Source organism: Dermacentor albipictus, chromosome 2, assembly GCF_038994185.2.
Source record: "Dermacentor albipictus isolate Rhodes 1998 colony chromosome 2, USDA_Dalb.pri_finalv2, whole genome shotgun sequence".
Lineage (NCBI taxonomy): Eukaryota > Metazoa > Arthropoda > Arachnida > Ixodida > Ixodidae > Dermacentor > Dermacentor albipictus.
In genome coordinates, this window is record NC_091822.1 from 198,629,813 (window position 1) to 198,649,391 (window position 19,579).

At 49.6% G+C, this 19,579-nt stretch overlaps 1 protein-coding gene across 3 annotated transcripts in view; it reads right to left on the reverse strand.

The window, feature by feature from the left end:
• The window catches only part of LOC135904518 (coiled-coil domain-containing protein 50), a 111,394-nt gene that overhangs the window by 42,652 nt on the left and 49,163 nt on the right, over positions 1–19,579 (reverse strand). For all 3 annotated transcript variants that reach the window (XM_065435319.1, XM_065435322.1, XM_065435321.1), the window contains exon 2: positions 4,605–4,667. In XM_065435319.1, the coding sequence (XP_065291391.1) occupies positions 4,605–4,667 (63 nt within the window). The remainder of the gene's footprint in view (positions 1–4,604; positions 4,668–19,579) is intronic.

The window sequence follows — 19,579 nt, forward strand, 5'->3', positions numbered from 1 at the left end:
TCTTGGCGGTCTCATGTAGACCAATTGTTACCACGCCTGAAAACAGTACATGAAGTCAGGCACGTGCTGCCGCCACCAGCAACAGTGGGCCGATGCTGCAAGAAGACTTCGTCAGCAACATGTTTTTTGAAGGTTCACGGTGCAGTCCGGATGAAGCCCTGGCACTTTTTTGTTTCAAAGTGGAGTTGCAGTCTTAGGGCCGATTTACGCTCGAGCCGCCCATCGCCGCAAGCCGCACCGCACGCGTGCGGTCGGGGGAAAAATTGCACGTATCCAGCACTTGTGCACAAATTACCCTCTACACTGTGTGCACAGTGTATACCTTACACATTGTAAACCGAAATTTGTGCACAAGTGTTTGATACTTGCAATCTTTCGTGCGACCGCACGCGTGCGGTGCGGCTTGCGGCGATGGGCGGCTCGAGCGTAAATCGGCCCTTACGCACGTTTTCGGCACCGCACCGACGTCGAGCTACCAGTAGGGTTTCAATGCGGTACATGGCACGAGCGTTTGCAACAGCCCGCGTCCAAGAGCTTTTTTTTTTTTCTGGGCGCGGCCGCGCGCGCGTCCCTTCCAAAACGATTCGCGACTAATCCGCTAGGGCAGGGCGCATGCGCCGTCGCGCCGTGAGAGAGGCGGATTGGCCCAGGCCGCGCCGACTTCGTCAGCCGCGCGAAGTCGGCGCGGTCTATGCCAATCACGCGCGGCGCAACTGAACGCGCACTCCGAACAACGATCCCCGATCGCGCCCCACCGTGGTGCAGTAAATACTCACTTAAAGCTTCACACAAAGTATTTATTTATTTGGCCGAAAGTTCTGAAACAGTTTAGTCTGCTTCTTCTTGGCAGCCGCGTGCTTAAACAAGGAGTCCTCAACATAGTTTTAAAAGATCCACAAGCGATAGGCCTGTAGCGGCGTAGAAGGGCCAAAGCAGCTACAGCCTCAGCTGAAGTCGGGAGCAGGGCATCAGCGCTGGCGGGATCAACCTCGGCAGCGTCTTCGTTTGGCCTCGATTTCTGCTGCGATCTCTACATCCGTCAATCGAAGCATTTTGAAACGCTGCCAATATAGAGTGTACTAGAATACGGTCTAACTATAGTCAACTGTATGTCTACATTCTAACTGTCAATAACCAAGTAAGAAATGGCGTCTGCCCGTCTAAGAGTGAGCCCAGTGAGCGCGTGCTGTCGCACGCAACGTTTTTTAGATTCGCACGTCTTTGCGGATGCAAACCGCCATTCCTCGCGACGCGCGGCAGGCGCAGTGCGCGGCAGCGAGGAGGAGTCAGTGCAACAAATGCAATGCGTTGTTAACGTTGTCGAACCAGCCAAGCCCATAGATTTTCATATTGGTATTTATTTAAAAACTCTATGGCCAAGCCACATTGTGTGTACGCCGCTACGTTAATTAAGTTAATTAAGAGATAATTAAGACACTCGAACTCACGACCTCAGGTGGGAGTCACACCCTCGACCTTTGGGATTGAGAGGGATGACTAAATGAAGTACACCAAGCGAATTAAGGGGGGATGCGTACGTCACGTGTCCGCCTTTAATGCACCGGCACTTGGGCTTTTGCCTTCAAGCCGTCTGTCAGTTGTTGAAGATGGCGGTTGTGCTTCACACGTCCACGGCGTACGAGCAACGAAGTGTGATTCGTTTTCTATGGAGCACGAGAGGAACGGTCGTCGAAATGCACAGGGAAATGCAGTCCACGTATGGAGAAAGGTGTCTTGCTTTGAGAAGTGTGAGGTGGTGGTGTTGTGAGTTCGCAAAAGGCCGCGAAGACTTGCATGACAACAGGACATGCATGACAGTCAGCCGGACGAATTCTACCACAGGAGTATCTCGAATTTAGTGCTGCGATGGGGCAAATGTCTGAACCGGCGTGGGGACTATGTGGAAAAATAGTGTAAAGTATGCAGAATAGTACGTACATTTGTGATTGCCTGTATATGCCTTGTTTTGGCTAAGCAAAAATATGGGCAAAGACTTTCTGATTCGCCCTCGTATGACGCTCTCATAGAGGCAGTGGGTAGTAACACCACGTAGAGCAACATGTGGTGGCGGGGAAAAGGGGTAAAACCGGCGGTTTGGAAAGACTATTTGCAATCGTTTTGTTGAATCGCTCTGTTAGGCCACTGACCGTGGGTGGCGCGCAGTAGCTGTACGGTGTTGTGAGGTACCGCTGGGCAGCAGGGTCTCGATCGGAGCAGCTGTGCTGTGACCACTGTGCCACGATCTGTGATGACGACAGCTTGGGCACGTGGCGGAGCACGACGTCTTTAATGATGAAGTTGGCCACACCGGAAGCAATTCCTCGCCGAACGGCTTGGGTTTCGCAGTATCAAGTATTCGGTGGCGACAAGAATCCAGCGGTGGTCAGCTGAAGACTTGGGGAAACGGCCCCAGTAAATTCGTGCCGACCTGTTTAAAGAGTGCGTACGAGCTGGCGGAGGCCGGCTGGTCTTGTGGGTGGAACGGTGCGGCTTCGGCAATCGTAGAAACTTCTGAGGTTGCGTTTCACGATTTTGGCAAGTTTTCATCAGTAGTATACTTCTGCTTGATCCTCGCCAAAGTACGCGTGAAACCGAGGTGTCCGGAAGATCGTTCCTCGTGGCACGCACGTAAAATGTCCTGACAGAGTGTAGCCGGAACAACGAGCAAGTAAACCGTTTCTGCAGGATGAAAGTTCCACTTGAAGGGAACGTCAATGCGAAGAGGACACGTGCAGCGGGTGGCATTCTTAGAGGTATTCAATCAGTGTTCGCATGTTCGCAGCTCGAAATCGCTGCGCAGCTGTTGAGCGACGTCGCGGGACGCAAGTGCAGAAAGGAAACCATACTAGTCCTCCTCAAGACCTTTTGGAGCGGTTTCGACGGGATAGCGGGAGGGACAATCGGCATCGGTGTGTTTCTGGCCGTACGTGCGCACAATCGCGACATCATACTCCTGTGACCCGAACACTCCATTTTGGGAGATGGGCGGAACAGTTATTGAGATTTGCCAGGCAGCGAAAAAAATTGGGGCCGCTGACCACCACCACCATCAATAGAGACTAAGAAAAAATATATGTTCTGGGATTTTAGGGTCAAAACCACGATATGATTATGAGACAAGCCGAAGTGGGGGCTCCGAATTAATTTTGGCCACCTGGGAATCTTTAAAGCGCACTCCCCCCCCCCATCAATAGAGCCCGGCAATATGCATTGTTGCATATGTTGTGATCGCGTTGTTTTCACAGCTCAGTGCGTTTAAAAGGAGCACTAGTTGCATCACTTTACACTTCGTAAAATAGTACTTAAAGAATCAATTTTGCATTTCTTTCGAACAATAAGGCTGCTTAATAGCGGACACGAGGAAGCCTCAAGTTTCTCTCTTTTTTGTGTGTGTTTGATTTTGCACATGAACCACAGGCGCCACAGTACGGCTGTGATCACTTCTAGTATTTCATAGTATTTTCAATGGTTATGTATGACACTATTTGTCCAGAGAAAGTTGTTATTCGGAGTATTTGGCTATTCATAAACAGTTATCTAGCCCCGCGAAGAAGCTGCCAAAATCCATGACATGTCAGAGAGAGCTAGTGGGGGAATTCCAGGTGGTATCATCATCTTCTATCGCGTATTCTTAATTGCTACACCTGCTAAGCCTTCGATCACAACAGGACCTGCTATTCGGGAAGAATGGCTTACCGATTCAACTCGGCTTAGAATTTTTCTTTTGCACCTCCTAAAATCAACTGCAGAATTCACTGCAGAGAACATCGCTGCCATCTTTGCATACAAACAACAGCCACCGTCGCAGCATGGCCGTGCTGTATTCCTTGTAACAATTACAGTTGTGCAAGGCAATAGCATCTTGGAGTCTTGAAGAAAGATGTAAGAAACCACAATTTAACAAACATTTGTAATGCAACAAATTATGTGATTTCGTTGAAGACAATCAACTTATTTTTCTTGGTTTGATTTGAAACCTCTTGATTCCTGTTGAGATTTAACGAGGTCTCTGAAAAATGCGAACGCAAAATAGCATCCGAGGGAAAGAAAAGGCAATGATGGCAATAACGCCGACATCACCCCAAAACCTTGAATTTTTTGCAAATCTCCAGTTCTTGGCCTTCTTCTATGCCGTATCCTCCTTAGATCGGCCACGAGAGCGATTTAACGTGTGCACTTTGCGAGATGTCACGGGCACTCAGACTCATTTTCCTTATTACTGCTTTCCGCCGACAAGGCGCAAACACAGGACTACCAAGAAGAGGGGATCGAGCGCGGCCGACAAATACGTTGTGCTCCTGGCCATTAGAGAGTTGGAGGACGCAAGTCCGTTGCAGGCCTCTCGCGCTCTTTTGTGCTCGCCTTAATCTGTACGCCCGGTGGCTTGCATCCTCCAACGCTCGGGCACGCCTTGCGTCGCCTAACCTAAAATCTCTGATATCTTGATGTGGGCGACTCAGCCGCGATGATCGTGATCTTGTATTCAAAACTTGCACAAATTAACACTGTTTACTCATTTTTCAATCACATGTAAGGGAAGCAGAAAACAGTAACACGCTTGTTCATCAAGGCAGGCAGAGGAAGAGGTCAAGATCGCGACATACTCTCTTGCGACTGCAGCCGGTAGGCCAGGACGCCATCCTCTCGCACCAACCATTCCTTGCACACTGCAAACAGAAATCAGAATTGGCATAAAAAAAAAGATTAAGGAAGAGAGAGAGAGGAGGGGGGAATGCGAGCAAACAGCTAGGGATGTCCTGGAGTTATGAGAAATGCTGGCAGCCAGCCATACAAAGCGGGTAAAAATGTACACAACATAATTGCACAATAATCAGATATCAAGATAATACAGCAACGTTTTACTTGCTATAACTTTGCGTGTCTCGAGTGCACAGGCATTCCATTTCATCAATACGCGCCCGATACCGAAACGAAGCAGGGATGCCCACGACCATGCACTAGCTTTTCTCGTGAGTACGCCGTCAAAAAAAAGGCGCAGCTAAAGCGCGACGCCCAGCCCAGACCATTGTTGTATGAAACAATCTAGCATTCATCACCGCCGTCTGCTCGAGAGAGAGGCACAAAGTAGACGGCGCCGAGAACCGCGCTAGGTCGTTGTGTCCAGAGAGCAGGGCGCGCCGGACACACAAACGGTGTCGACACGCGGCCACATAATGCGCGCTCCTGGGTGGCGCACGCAGTTGATGACGGATGACCCTCGAAAGAGCACGCGAGGAGGAGGCTGTCGGGGGCAAACAAAGAGCGAGAACCGGCGGCCGACCTTCGAGTCGCATGCGGGTTCACGCAGTGCAGTGCTGCCGGCAACTGCCTCCTCTTTTGTTACCGCTCTCGTTCGCGACAAATTTCGATACGGATCTCGTGCCCAGATTCGGTCCCGATATAGCAAGCCTCACGACTACTGGATGCGACGACTGTTCGTCGTAAACGCGGTTAGTGCGATGACTCTTAGCGATACTTGCGCTGGAAAAAAGCAACGCACCCCACCAGTGCGAGGGCCGCCTGCAAGAGCAATGGCCGAAACGGGCTCGCACAGAAGCTCAGCTCGCAGAATGCGCGAGCACGCTCTTTCAGGCAACACGCGGCGAAAACAATTACCGCGCCTTTTCCTCTTTTGTCTCACGACACTGACTGTACAGTAATACCGTCGCGCGCTCCGGCCCCTATGGGCGTCTTGCGCTGGAGTTTGATTTAGAGTTTGAGGTATAGTAGTGGCGCCTGGCGGTGGCGCGCGAAACATTATCTGGGTAGTACCGGCTTGGGTAGTATTGAGCGCTGGCTGTGGCGAAGCACGTTTCTAGCTTGAGTTTTGCATTGATTCGCGCTTTTTTCTGCCCTGTTGCGAGTGCGAAAAAGCTCGCCACTTCTCACAGACCACGCTGACCAGGATGCGAGCCCGCCGTAGTCTATAGTTTAAAGAAAACGGACTCTCCGTGAGACGTAATGCTGGAAGCTGAAGGAATCGGCGACACCGATCCGGAGAGACCTAACTCAGCCTCGAAAAAGCGTCACCGTCCTTACTTCTGCGTCGTGGGCTGCCATGAACAAGAAGGCCTGAATCCCAACATCAGATTCTACCATTTTCTTTCAAGGCCTCACGAAGCGGAGCGTTGGGCGCGCTGGATAGTGCAGTTCGTCGCGCGGGTAAGCGAAACTTTGCGCCATGCTGACTGCTTCGCCTGTCTTGAAGCTTGCTTGATTATCTGCGTTCTAAAATTCGGTATTTTGCACCTACAATCCCGACGGCAGACCGACATAGCAGCAGGCATGGCTGGTGATTCACGATTCGAGACCCGGCCACAGCGACAATTAACAATTCGACCGGTGCGAAGTGGTGAAGTCACCAGGTGTGTGCAAATGAGCACAAATGGTCGGGCTGATTCGGTGACAATTCACTAACCCACTACGAGCAGCACAGGTTATAATAGAGAGATAAATGTGCTCATCCTTGACCTCAAGCCAGCACGTTGAGGCAGCGCAGCAAGGTAGCAAGGATTGCAGCACATCGATGTTCGAGCGCTGTCATTAAAAGCTACATCAAGCGAGCAGCGCACGAGCTCGCGCTACAGCGCGATTCGCACGTACGTTACTGCGACCTCATATGCATTGCATCAGTTATTTATCAGTTGCTAAAGGGACAGATGGCCGCTACTACGGTGCAGCATAACTACTTGTCTAGCGGCATGCAGTCAACAAAGTCTAGCGGCATGCAGTCAACAAAGGCCTGCCGTTTCGCGGCATGTCGAAAGACCGCTGCTGTCGCGGCGCGTACGATCGTGCGCTCGAGCAGTTCAGTACACATGATGTCTGCTTATCGCTGCTGTGAATTCATTTATAGCAAACATTTCCTCGCGTTTGTGCGCCTGAATCTAGCAGCGTGCAAACGTTACCTGAAGTTCAACTTCGTACGCGACTCGCTTCACTTGCGACTGACACCGCGCTAAAACTTCGCCGCTTATTTCTTGAACGGCGTACACGTATTCGGCATTGCATAATTTATTTCCGTTCCGCAGCGTGCCACCTCTGAAAAAATCTTCGGCGCCCAATATTCGCTGCAAGCCGTGGTACAACAAAACCGAAAGTGGCGGGTCCATATTGTAAACGTGCTTTCCGAAGCAGACGACCGAGCTTGGTACTACCCAGTTCAGGACAGAGGGCGCTTTTTAGCACCATTTTTAGCCAAATGGAAAAGAGTAAATTCACAATGTCAAGAGCATCTTTGGTTATCAGGTACAATGAGTGGGAAAGAAACTTGGCTTGGAGTTACGTATTTGTGGACCGGAATAAATTGCACAGAGAAGAATAAAGAATTAGTAGAATGCATAAGCGCTGATATTAGGGGTTTCGGGAATGGTGCTGAGATAGTCCTATTAGGTGACATGAATGCCCACATAGAGGATTTAGACGGCTATACCGACAATAACGGGAAGTTAATGCTAGACCTTTGCGAGCAACATAACCTCGTGATCGTGAATACAGGGCCTAAGTGTGAAGGACAGATCACGTGGGAAGTGGGAAACCGGCAATCGACCATTGATTACTGTCTGATGACAGAAGGAATTCAGGATAAGTTGAGAGAAATGGTCATCGATGAGGAAGGGTTTAGCAGCATAGGGAGTGACCATAAACGCATCATTTTGAAAATGGGATATGTAGTTGGGAAAGAGAGCAACGAAAGCAAAATGGCCAGCCCAAATTTGAACGCTGAACAAATAGCAAATATAGTCACTAGAGTGGAGGAAGAAATTGGCAAGTCGCCAAGTAAGGGGTGGGAATATGATGAGCTTCTAAGTGTAGTAACGACAGAAATACGGAAAGAGAAACAACACGTTCAATGGAAAGGAAAAAAGAAACCGAAAAGCTGGTGGAACAAGGAGATACGAGAAGCGATCGCCGAAAGACAGAAAGCATCTCGAGAGCACAGGCAGGCAAAGAAGGCGCAGTTGCCACAGGATGAAGTAACCGGTAAATGGGAAATATACCGGGAGAAAAAGTCTATGGTTCAAATACTGGTGCAAGCAAAATTAAAAGGTGAAAGTGAGAGTTGGTTGTCAGAAATACGTGAGAAAAAGAAGGCCGCACCTAGAATATTTTGGAATCACATAAAATTATTAGGCAGGAAATCAACAACAATACAACAACATATCCTAGACGAAGATGAAAACAGACTGGAAGGAGAAGCAGCAATAAATTACATCCAAAAAGTAACAGCCGAATCTTTCCAAGGCAAGGACGAGGTTGTATTTGAAGAGAAAAAGAGCATGAAAGAGACCCAAGGGGGAAAGGAGCTAGTGCTTACAAATTTAAACTGGAAGAAAGCGGAAGAGAAAATTCCTAAGCGCACAGCCACAGGGCTAGACGAGGTTCCCGTTAGGCTGATAAATGAACTGGGACCAAAAAGTAAGGAAGCTCTCGTGAAAGCAGTTGAAAAAACTTTAAAAGATAGACGAATACCAGACAGTTGGCGACAAAGTAGAATGAATTTAATTTATAAAGGTAAGGGGGAGAAAGACAGAATTCACTCGTATAGACCGTTGACCATTACATCGGTAATATACAGGCTAGCAATGCAGGCAATCAAATTAAAGCTTCAAGCATGGGCAGAAAATAATGACATTTTGGGAGAGCTTCAGAATGGCTTTAGAATAGGTAGGCGTTTGGATGATAACTTGTTTGTTCTTACTCAGTGTATTGAAATATCAAAAGCAGAAAGCAGACCGTTGTATGTGGCCTTTTTGGACATTACAGGAGCATACGACAACGTAGACCGCAGCATTTTGTGGGATATTCTGGAAGGGGAAGGCTTAGGTAACGATTGTATACAGCTTTTGAGAGAGATTTACCTAGAAAATACTGTTTGCGTTGAATGGGAAGGGATGAGGAGCGCGGAGAAAGTTCATATCAACAAGGGACTGAGGCAGGGGTGCCCTTTATCCCCGCTGCTGTTTATGATGTACATGGTGAGGATGGAGAGGGCGCTAGAAGGAAGTAATATCGGGTTTAATCTCTCATACAAACAGGCAGGTACAGTAATAGAGCAGCAACTCCCAGGTTTATTTTATGCAGACGACATTGTGTTGCTCGCAAACAACCAAAGTGATTTGCAACGTCTGGCTAATATTTGTGGACAGGAAGGCAACAATTTAGGTTTGAAATTTAGTGTTAGAAAATCAGGTGTTATTGTATTCAATGAAAACAGTGAACAGACAGTGGAGATACAGGGCCAAGAAATACCTCGGGTAACAGAATATAAATACCTTGGTATATGGATAAACGAAGGCAACGGATATATGGAAACACAGGAAAAAACCATAACAGTCAAGGGGAAGAGAAATGCAGCCATAATGAAGCACAGAGCGCTATGGGGATACAATAGGTACGAAGTCCTCCGAGGTATGTGGAAAGGGGTAATGGTTCCAGGACTTACTTTTGCAAATGCGGTTGTTTGCTTTAAATCAGGGGTACAATCAGGACTCGACGGGAACCAAAGGTCAGTGGGTCGCCTCGCATTGGGCGCTCACGGGAAGACTACAAATGAAGCTGTGCAAGGGGATATGGGCTGGACTAGTTTTGAAGTGAGGGAAGCTCGCAGTAAAATTGAGTATGAAGAACGGCTGAGGAATATGGAGGAAAGTAAATGGGCTGGGAGAGTGTTCAGGTATCTGTACAGGCAAAACATTGATTCACAGTGGAGGAAAAGAACTAGGAAGCTTACCAGCAAGTATGCGGCCTGTGGGGTGGGCAACACAGCAACAAAGAAGGTCAAGCGGAAAGTCAGAGAGGCTGAATTAATCTCATGGGTGGCGGCAATGGAAAAGAAACCTGCCATGAGTAACTACTTAAGGGGAAAAAACGAAATTAGGAAAGAAACCATTTATGATAACTCAAAGGGAAGCTCATTACTTTTCGAAGCGAGATCGGGATGCCTTAGAACACGCACGTATAAAGCGAGATATAAGAAGGAAGAAGAAGCATGTGCTTGCTGCGGTAAAGCTAGGGAAACGACGGAGCATATTTTATTAGAATGTGAAGACATCTATCCAGCGGTCGATTTAGGCACCACTGGCCTCCTTGAAGCCCTTGGGTTCAGCGGGAGCAGTGGAAAAGCAAACAGGTCCGCAATAGACATCAGTAAGAGGCGATTGGAGGATTGGTGGAAGAAAAGTAGGGAAACGACAAAGGACGGAGACGTACAAAAGCACAGTTCGCAATAGGGTATCAGAAAATTTGGACGTGGTAGTTCATAGTGTTTTTTTTTCTCATGGGTTAACCTAGGTAGGATATTAGGCAGCATAGTAGCAAGAGCTTGGTGGCGCAAGCCACCGCCCCGTTCCAAAGGGGACGCTCATAACATCCATCCATCCATCCTTCGCAGCGCCCCCTGGGCAATGCAAGAGCCCCATAGTGGCTCTCATCTATAAAATTAAGCTACGCTCATATATGATCATGATCGCACAAACAGCGGAGGGATCACCGCGCAAGTACCTGATTTCCTATGTGCAGTCAGGAATGTAGGCTGGACAGCTGAATAGGCGGAACTAGATGGTGATAAGGACAACCGCAGGCTAAAGAAAAAGGTGACGGCTGCTGAGTCAGCACAAGCGTGTATGTATGGTCGGTGGAGGAGCAGGTGCTGGGTGTGCCGACCGATCCGTCTGGAGCGTAGCTCGCCACTTCTCCGCATCATGACGGAAGTGACGCTGCGCTCAGTACAACAGTAAAGTCACTGGAACCTGACTTTATACCACGTGCAACGGTAGGGTGCCTCGTAAAGTTTTAGTGTCTCGTGTCGGCGCCGCCTCCAACGGTTCTTAGCGGCGCATGTCATCTGATACTTGTGCCCATAGAGTTTCTCACTACATTACCTAGAGGGAAATCTGGCGCTGCTGCGCTGTGGTATGCATGGGAATGCCGGTATATTGTGGATTCGGATTGGCATCGTTCTCGTAGAGACAGGACAGCTTGAAGACGCGCTTGGCAAGTACCGTTCCGTCTGTCACAATGATTTATTTTCTACTAGAACAGCACGTGAAAAGCTGTTTTAGCTTTATTATTACGCGAAAACATGTTTTGTTCAACTATGAGAACTTGTTATTGTGTGTACGACTACATGTTACGTAAAAAGTATCAGCAGGCCGCTAAAGTTGGAGGACAGACGACAAGGTTCGCGCTCGCTTTGAAACAGTTGGTCGTCTGTTCTTCCTTTTCTTCGCTTGGTCATGCATCGTGGGTGAGTAGAGATGGAATATGCGTGAATGGAAACATTTTATGAAGATTTTACTTTGAGAACTCGTTATTTGCGTAGCCATATCCACGTTTTAGACAAAGCCTCTTACAACACCAGCCAACACGAGCCTCGCAGACACATATACCGTCATTCCCATGACGGCACGGTGCCCCCTTAAGAAACTCCCATAGACGGTGGCGCCAGATTACCCTCTAGGTGTTATAGTGAGAAACTCTATGCTTGTGCCAGACGGCGTGAAACAAATAAACTACGCAGAGTAAAAACTGTCATTGTAGCCGTCGATTTGTGCAATGGGTATTGGCCTCGAGCTCCACCACTGGAAAAGCTGGCGCCACCGTCGGCGTGACGTGCTAGGAGGGATCACGTGGACATTGCGGCCGCGTCGGCTGCTTCGGGAGCGCCGAAGCGAGCTGAAAACGAGTTTAAATTCCCTCGTACGCTGCGGTCCTCATTTAGTGGCGAAATTTTCCCGCTTCGAGTGTCTCCTTTACAACGCTTGAAAGCACTACAATAGGTAGTGGCTGCCTTTGAAGGCGCGCAACATGGTAGGCTACTGCTCGGTGCCGCAGGGCCGGACGCACGTAACGGAGGCCGGTGTCAGCCTTATTCACACGTAGCCGCAGGACAAGAAGCTGCGTGAAGCTTGGCTCGCGAAACATAAAACCGGCAAACAGTCATTGGCTACAACTCGGGTATGCAGCAAGCACAGACGCGAGGAAGATTTCTGCTACGGCGCCCGGTCTGCGATGTTCTGAAAACGCGCACTGAGACGCTCGCCCGAGTCCGCTGCCCGACTAATGTCATGACGGTTTGGTCTATGAACTTGTCGATGCTATGGATACTGGCAAGTTCAGTGGAGTGGAAAGGCAGCGGTAAGAAGCACATTTAAAAAAAGCATGGCATATGGTCATGTTTGTGTTATGAATTAATGCACTGGATTACAAAAAAAGGAGCAGCGGGAAATTGCACGCTGAGAACACCGATAAACATACAGTGCGACGCAACTCGACAAATAATATTGAAAGGTCAAAGAATACAGTCTCTGTAGGCATTGTAGGGGTTGAAGGACGGACTTCGGGATGAAAAACAAACTTGGGAGGGTTTATTTTACATTATATACAGAGAGGTGAGAGTCAAGTAACAGTCGTACAGTCATTACGGGCCGGCAGCAACTCGAACGCTGCGGCCCGCGGCAAGAAGTTCGAGAGAGGTCGATCAGGGAATGCTCTGGTCTCTCTGGAATGCTCCTTTTAAACCCTTCGAGGACTGGAAGTCGCGTCATGTTCGGCCAATGGGAGAGTCTGCTCAGATGACGCCATTTTCGGCCAATGGTTGGCGCCCGTGTCGCGGTGTCACACCCGGCGGCTCTTTGCGGTCTTGCCTTGCAGACTTGCAATGCGCTCTTCAAAGGCGGAGAAGGGGGACGCTTGGGCTCCATTGTCCGAGGGCCCACCTACTTTCAACAGTGCCGGGCTATCCCCTCGCTTTCTGGAAGAGTCAAGCAGAGAATAGCTACCGGCGGCGTACGAACTTGTTTGCACGTGAACTTGTGGCCTTCAACTTGTTTGCTCGAGCGCTCCTCTGGAATGTGATGCGATTCGATTGGTCTGGGGAACTCGAAGTAGGCACAGGAAACAGCTCCATATCTAACAGCGTCGAAGTCTCTACAATGAAATTATTTTTGAACAGCTCTGCTAGCGCCCACGCAACAATGGTTGCTTGTATACTGTCAAATGCTCATATTCTGCGGCCTAAAGCTCATGGCACGGTGCGAAACAGTGCGCGGACAAGCATGCAGACGCGCAGTCGGTCGCTGCGAATCTACGCGATCGCTGCATTGAGGCTTCGTTCTATTACGCTCCATTTAGTTATACAAACACTATAAGAACATACTTCACATAGCTTGCTCTCAGCGTTTACCTACCTTTCACGCAAGAAGCCGGTTCGGGAGACTCCATCGCGGCGACCGCGCGCAGTGGCGTTCGCTGTACGTATTCGGTAAAGAGATAGCGTCTGTAAATTATTGCGTGCTTTCAGTTTGCCCAAGATTATTATTTAGACAGTAAAAAACTTCTCTCGTTTCGAAAGTACTTACAGAAACGTCCGGGAGAGCTCGCGTGTGGTGTTTTCAGTGAGCGCTGACAGTAAAACCTATGAGGGGCGCGCCGCGTGATCCCTCATACTACGCCAGCGAGGCGCTTCCGCTAGATGGCGACTCCGTAACTCCTCGCCGCCAATAGTGTATTAGAAGAGTATTTGCAACTTCACATAGAAAATGGAGTGTCGGCCGCTTACAACGAAGCAGAAGAGGCGATTGCTATTATTAAGGGGTATGCTGAGGGCATCTGCTATACAGTCTACGCTGATGGTATCTGCTATAGCTCGCCAAGCCTGGTCCCGTTTGATGTTGTTCTTGTAATTGCGGTCGCGTACGTCCCACAGGACGCGACGCTTCTCCACTTCAGTTATTACGACCTCGTTGAAGGTTGCTGTGTCCATTTTAGGTGAACACGATGCGCGAACGAAATCACTGTAGCACGTGCTTTTTTTGACGCACGCGCCAGTTCTGCCGAGAAAAAAATAATTGCGCCAGAGAGGTTCCGTCGAGATGCGCAGAGAGCAGGGGCATCTGGTGGCAAAACCAAAAACCAAAATTCCACGTGACCAAATGCCACGTGACTTACCTGAACTCTGATTGGCGGTCGCGCCGCGCGACACGTTTTTTTTTTTTTCTACTCCGAGCAGCAGCACGCGGCGGCGCGATTTCGTGACGGATCATGCTGCGCACGCGTCAAAATGACGCGCGCGTCCCACCATCCACGCGCCTGAAATCGTGCCATGCGGTTCCGCCTTTATACTCTGCTTTCACTATCTCTCAGTTCTCTCTCCCCCAGCTCGTCGAAACTGCGGACGTCAAGAGAAACCCAGCGAGGTTCTAACAGCTCCACTGTAAAACTTGCTGGATGAAAGACAACACGGAGTGTTATATTGCTGGGACGGATGTGCGGTTTATTGCGTTCGTAGTGCACGCGGCTGAGTGCAAGCACATGTCCAACTCATCCAACATTATTTGTCTTTAGCACTACTGTTGCATTTGCTAGACCTGCCTCTGGGAAGCTGTTGATTGCCGCGCAACTATCTCGACCCATTTCTTGCATTGTGGCGATCGGGAGAAGCAATTGGTAAAAAAAAAAAAGACCTTCAGCGCTGCAGCAAAATGTTCTTCTTGCTGAAGGAAACCTAAGCGAATTGCCGGCGTGTGTTCGCATGGCTACGTCCGCCTGTAGCTATAACAACCTGCTGGGCCGTACCTATTATAACAATAATAAGTAAAAGGGGGGGGGGGGGGGGGCAATAGCATTATTTTCTCCGAGAGGCGCGAGCAATAGCTCGTCACGCTGCCACTTTAATCATACAGGGCTGACAGAATAAAAAGGATCGGCTTCCGCGTGTTCCACATGAAAACAATCTGGCCACTGCAGAGCGCCGCAAAACACGGAGATAAAGCGAAAACACTGCAGCGTGCGCGGGCGAGCGAGGAAAGGAAAGTTGCCGGTTCATTTACAAGAGAAGAAGTGAAGAAGACACATAAAAAAAAATGCACACGGCAAGTTTTGGATGGGACCCAGCTCCCGGATTCTATCGATCTGAATACACGGAAAAACGTATGCGACTGGCCAAGAGCGGCGCCAAATAGCCCCCCGAAGGCCAAGCACGCGAAATTATAGCGTGATAATAATAAAAGGTTTAGCTTTACGCCGCAAAGTAAGGGTCCAAGTCACTTGAATGGCGAACAGTACTCCCGGTAGGGCACACTAAAGCTGATACGCGCAGGTGGTTCGTGTGCAGCCCCGGGCGCGCCACGTATCAATGGCGTTCTATCTCTGGCGCACGTAGTACGTACGGTACACTCGCCGAGGGCACAGCACACGGCGCCGTCGGCAGCGGTCCGCTTGGCAACGAGGCCGCCGCGGAGAAAGAAAACGGGCCAACTCGCAGGCACTCGGCCGAATCGTGCGCGCAGTGTGCACCCTAGCGGCACTTCTGCTGCCTCTGCGAGAGGGCCGGAGACCACAAGAAACCGGGTTCTCACGGGTCGCACTGCTCCGGCAATTTGATCGTGCTGCGCATACATGTAGTATTAATGCCCGTACGGTACCACATGGTATGCTAAGGTGAAAGACGGATTGCTGGATCAGGCCAGTTGGTATATTGAAACGTGTACTTATCTTTATCGGGCGACCACGATTCGCCGCATAACAAATGTTATCGCACAGCGCGGGACGCGCCCACATGTATCCCAAGTTTCTGGAAAGTTATCGATGCTTCTATCCGCTGTCTGTTGTCGCCGAACTTTGTGTTATCTGATTCCATGGCGTGACGCGAATGGTGTAGAACTTTGTGGAAGGCACGCGGGTCCCAACGATTAGTCTGGAACATTCGACGACTGCTGAATAAAAGCCGACGCGCTTGACCCGCTGATCAGATTTTCGACGATCGCCGACCGGGTTCGCCGATATCGTTGTGCTATAAGCGTAGCCTGTTTTTGTGGGCACAGGTTCGCCCAATAAAAGTTAGTTTTGTCTTTCACAGTATTGCTACTGTGTTCTTCAACGTCACCACCACGTGACAATATCATACTTGCTGATAGATGGCGCAATAATCCACACAACATTAGGACACCCCAATACAGCGCGGGAGGCGGTGCATACATCGAGGCACTCTACACCGCACTAAATAACACTAAAAAGGTGGCACGCACACAGAGCACTAACTTACCCCTGTTGTAAGTTAGCGCTGTGCGTGTATACTATATACGTGCCTTTTAAAACGGCGTTTAAAACCCCGCTGGGCGTGAAAAAGAAGTGCGGAAACCACCGAAGCTAATTGTCGGAAGTGCAAACAAAATTTGTAATATTTGTTTACCATATATACACGGTTCCCGCACGCCTTCACAGACGCGTGGAGTGCTACGCAGACGCCGGGCGCGTCCTTTCTGCCGCCACTCCGCGGAAAAGCAATCTGCCGCAGCCAAGCAGCGTTGCCAACAAGCCCGGACGAGCCAGGCAGACAAGAGTGCCAAGTGTCTTATCAAACGATGCGGACTAAAATATGTATTGTCGGAGCAGTGTCTGGGGATAAACTTTTCTGCAGAAGCCCGTATGCAGCACGGTCGGGAAGAATCGTGAAAATAAGTGACAAAGGGCGCCGACCACTCAAGAAAGCACGTAAACAAGGCTCCCGCCAGGGGAGCGCAAATACTTTCCCATTAATATTCGTCTGTAGTCAGGGTGCTTTATTACCTATTTCCAGAGTGTCTGACTATCGCTGAGAAAGCGATAGCATTTCAGCATCACGGTACATAACGATACAATTCATCCATTTGTACACCGTATAATAGAGCACGATGTACGCATCTTCCTAATACCAAATTTGCATACGGTTCGTGAATAGTGCTTAACTGATCCCTGGCCCTAGCGGTTGCCTTTAATTCCAAAACTTAATTTACATAACTGAAGAAAGGATTTAATATTATGAGAATTTCGGACAACTCAATGCAGTTGCGGCAGTACTGGCACAGCGCCCGCGTCAGAGCCATGGGGTTCTTCACGTTGGTGAAGTTTCGAAGTCAGAGAGATTCAGGAATGCGAGTGGGGCACGCAAAAGAGATGCTTCGCATTTAAATATATCTTGTTGGCGAACTTGAGTGACAACAGAACGTCAGTATAAGCGCAGAATATATATATTTTTTAACGCAAGTCACCGTAGAAACGGCATACACGAGTGCGAGATGTGGTCGTTCCGGCAAGCAGGCGAGCCCAGCAGTATACCCCACCCGTCGGCTGGACGCCGGCAAAATGGGGACGCGCCGAGAGCAACCGCAGAGGCGGCGTGCCGTGCGTACCCGGCTGCCGCTCGGACACGACAGCTCCGGAGGACGGCATTCCTTTCGGGTTCGCTCACGCGCACATTTCGACCGGCCACACCAGCGACATGCACAAACGGACAAGTGTACTCGGAAGCGATCAGTCGGGCGAGGCTACTCTTATTCGATATGGCGATGGATAGAGCTGGGCTGTGCCGCCACCCTGTTTCAAAGGAAATGCTCACCATCATCAGCAGCAGCAAGATCGGTATACGAGGCGATTCCGGTGAGACCCTGTCGATGGCCCTGCAGAGGATTATTCGCGCATTCAAACTGAAGGCCGAGTTGAAAGCGACCAAAGGCACGCACACATCAAGCAGCACGTTGAGCTTTGGGTTACAAATGCGTAGGCTGTAAGCGTAGATCGTTCGATCTCTGTGGATTAAAACGAGGCTGTCTGTGGAATCAGTCAATTGAGTCCGGTGAGTTGGCCCAAATATTAGAGATGAAACTACTTTAGCTGCCATCTTAAGGAAAAAATACGACATCTCAAATAAAACAAGAAACGAGATAAATAAATAAAATGGAACCTAAAGAAATCGCTCCAAAGTGCATGCCGATCGAGCCTAGCTGCCTCACTCAATGAACCAGCAAGGAGCTTGGAAACTTAAAATAGCGCAGCAAGAAGCCGCTTTCTCGAAGACAGAACAGAAGTGGATAACGAGCCCGTTAATACAAGCCGACGAACACGAGAAGCCAAAATGGCCGCGAGGAGGAAGGGATGGCGGCAAACAAAGGCGCGGCCGAAGCTTCCTTCGCCGCGCAGCGAGGGAAGCAGCAGCGTTCTCGCATGCAGCGGAGTGCACGCGGCCATCAGTGGCGGTGGCCGCCGTTGCGCAATCCTTCGGGGGTGGCGAGTCAAGTGGCGTGGCACAAAGAACGCCACCACCCGACCCAATGTGCACACTGCGCACACGCGGATACCGCGAGGCAGTGGCCGACACTGCGGAATGCGACTGGCGCATCTCCATTTTAGGGTGGCATCCACAAATCTCCTCAACCAGGAGAAACCATTTATTAACGCGACAGTGTTCAGGAGCTCGTGTCGCAGAAAAGCCGGTGTCGGCAGCGTTGGCCGTGAGCGAGAAATCCTGGAAGGCAATTCATAAATAAAAACTTGCAAGATGGGCTGGGTGGGAACCGAACCAGGGTCTCCGGAGTGTGAGACGGAAACGCTACCACTCAGCCATGAGTTCGATGGTTCAAAAACGGGACAAAAGCGGCTCTAGTGAATGCGGTGTTGCCTTAGAAACGTGCCGTAGAAAGTTATACTGCGGTGTATATCGGTAATTATGAGCATGTAAATTACATAAGTTGCAGTTAAATGAGTAGCGAAGTACGTTTCCGCTACATTTCTTCTGCACTTGGTGCACACGCAGAGCAATCTTGCGGCAAACACAGAAGACTCCGTTCTCGCAATGTACGGCACTGCCCCGACAGGTGGCGCGCCACTCGCCCGCTTCACACGGGAAGACTACAAATGAAGCTGTGCAGGGTGATATGGGCTGGACTAGTTTTGAAGTGAGGGAAGCTCGCAGTAAAATTGAGTATGACGAACGGCTGAGGAATATGGAAGAAAGTAAATGGGCTGGGAGAGTGTTCAGGTATCTGTACAGGAAAAACATTGATTCATAGTGGAGGAAAAAAACTAGGGAGCTTAGCAGCAAGTATGCGGCCTGTAGGGTGGGCAACACAGCAACAAAGAAGGTCAAGCGGAAAGTCAGAGAGGCTGCAATAATCTCATGGGTGGCGGCAATGGAAAAGAAACCTGCCATGAGTAACTACTTAAGAGCAAAAACGAAATCATGAAAGATCCGAGATCGGGATGCCTTAGAACACGCACCTATAAAGCGAGATGTAAGAATGAAGAAGAAGCATGTGCTTGCTGCGGTAAAACAAGGGAAACTATGGAGCATGTTTTATTAGAATGTGAAGACGTCTACCCAGCGGTCGGTTTAGGCACCACTGGCCTCCTTGAAGCCCTTGGGTTCAGCGAGAGCAGTGGAAAAGTAAACATGTCCGCTATAGGGATTAGTAAGAGCCGATTGGAGGACTGGTGGAAGAAAAGTAGGGAAACGACAAAAAACGGAGACGTACGAAAGCACAGTTCGCAATAGGGGGTCAGAAAATCTGGTTGTGGGAGTTAATAGCGTTTTTTTTTCTTTTTGTATTGTTTAACCTAGGTAGTACATTAGGCAGTATAGTAGCAAGAGCTTGGTGGCTCAACCCACATCCCCGTTCCAAAGGGGATGCTCATAACGTCCGTCCGTCCGTCCGTCCGTCCGTCCATCCATCCATCCAGATCCAATCAGATATGCTCATCATGAATTTCCCCTCGCTCGGAAGGACATATACGCGACATTCTTAGAAATTTTAGAGCCGCAAAT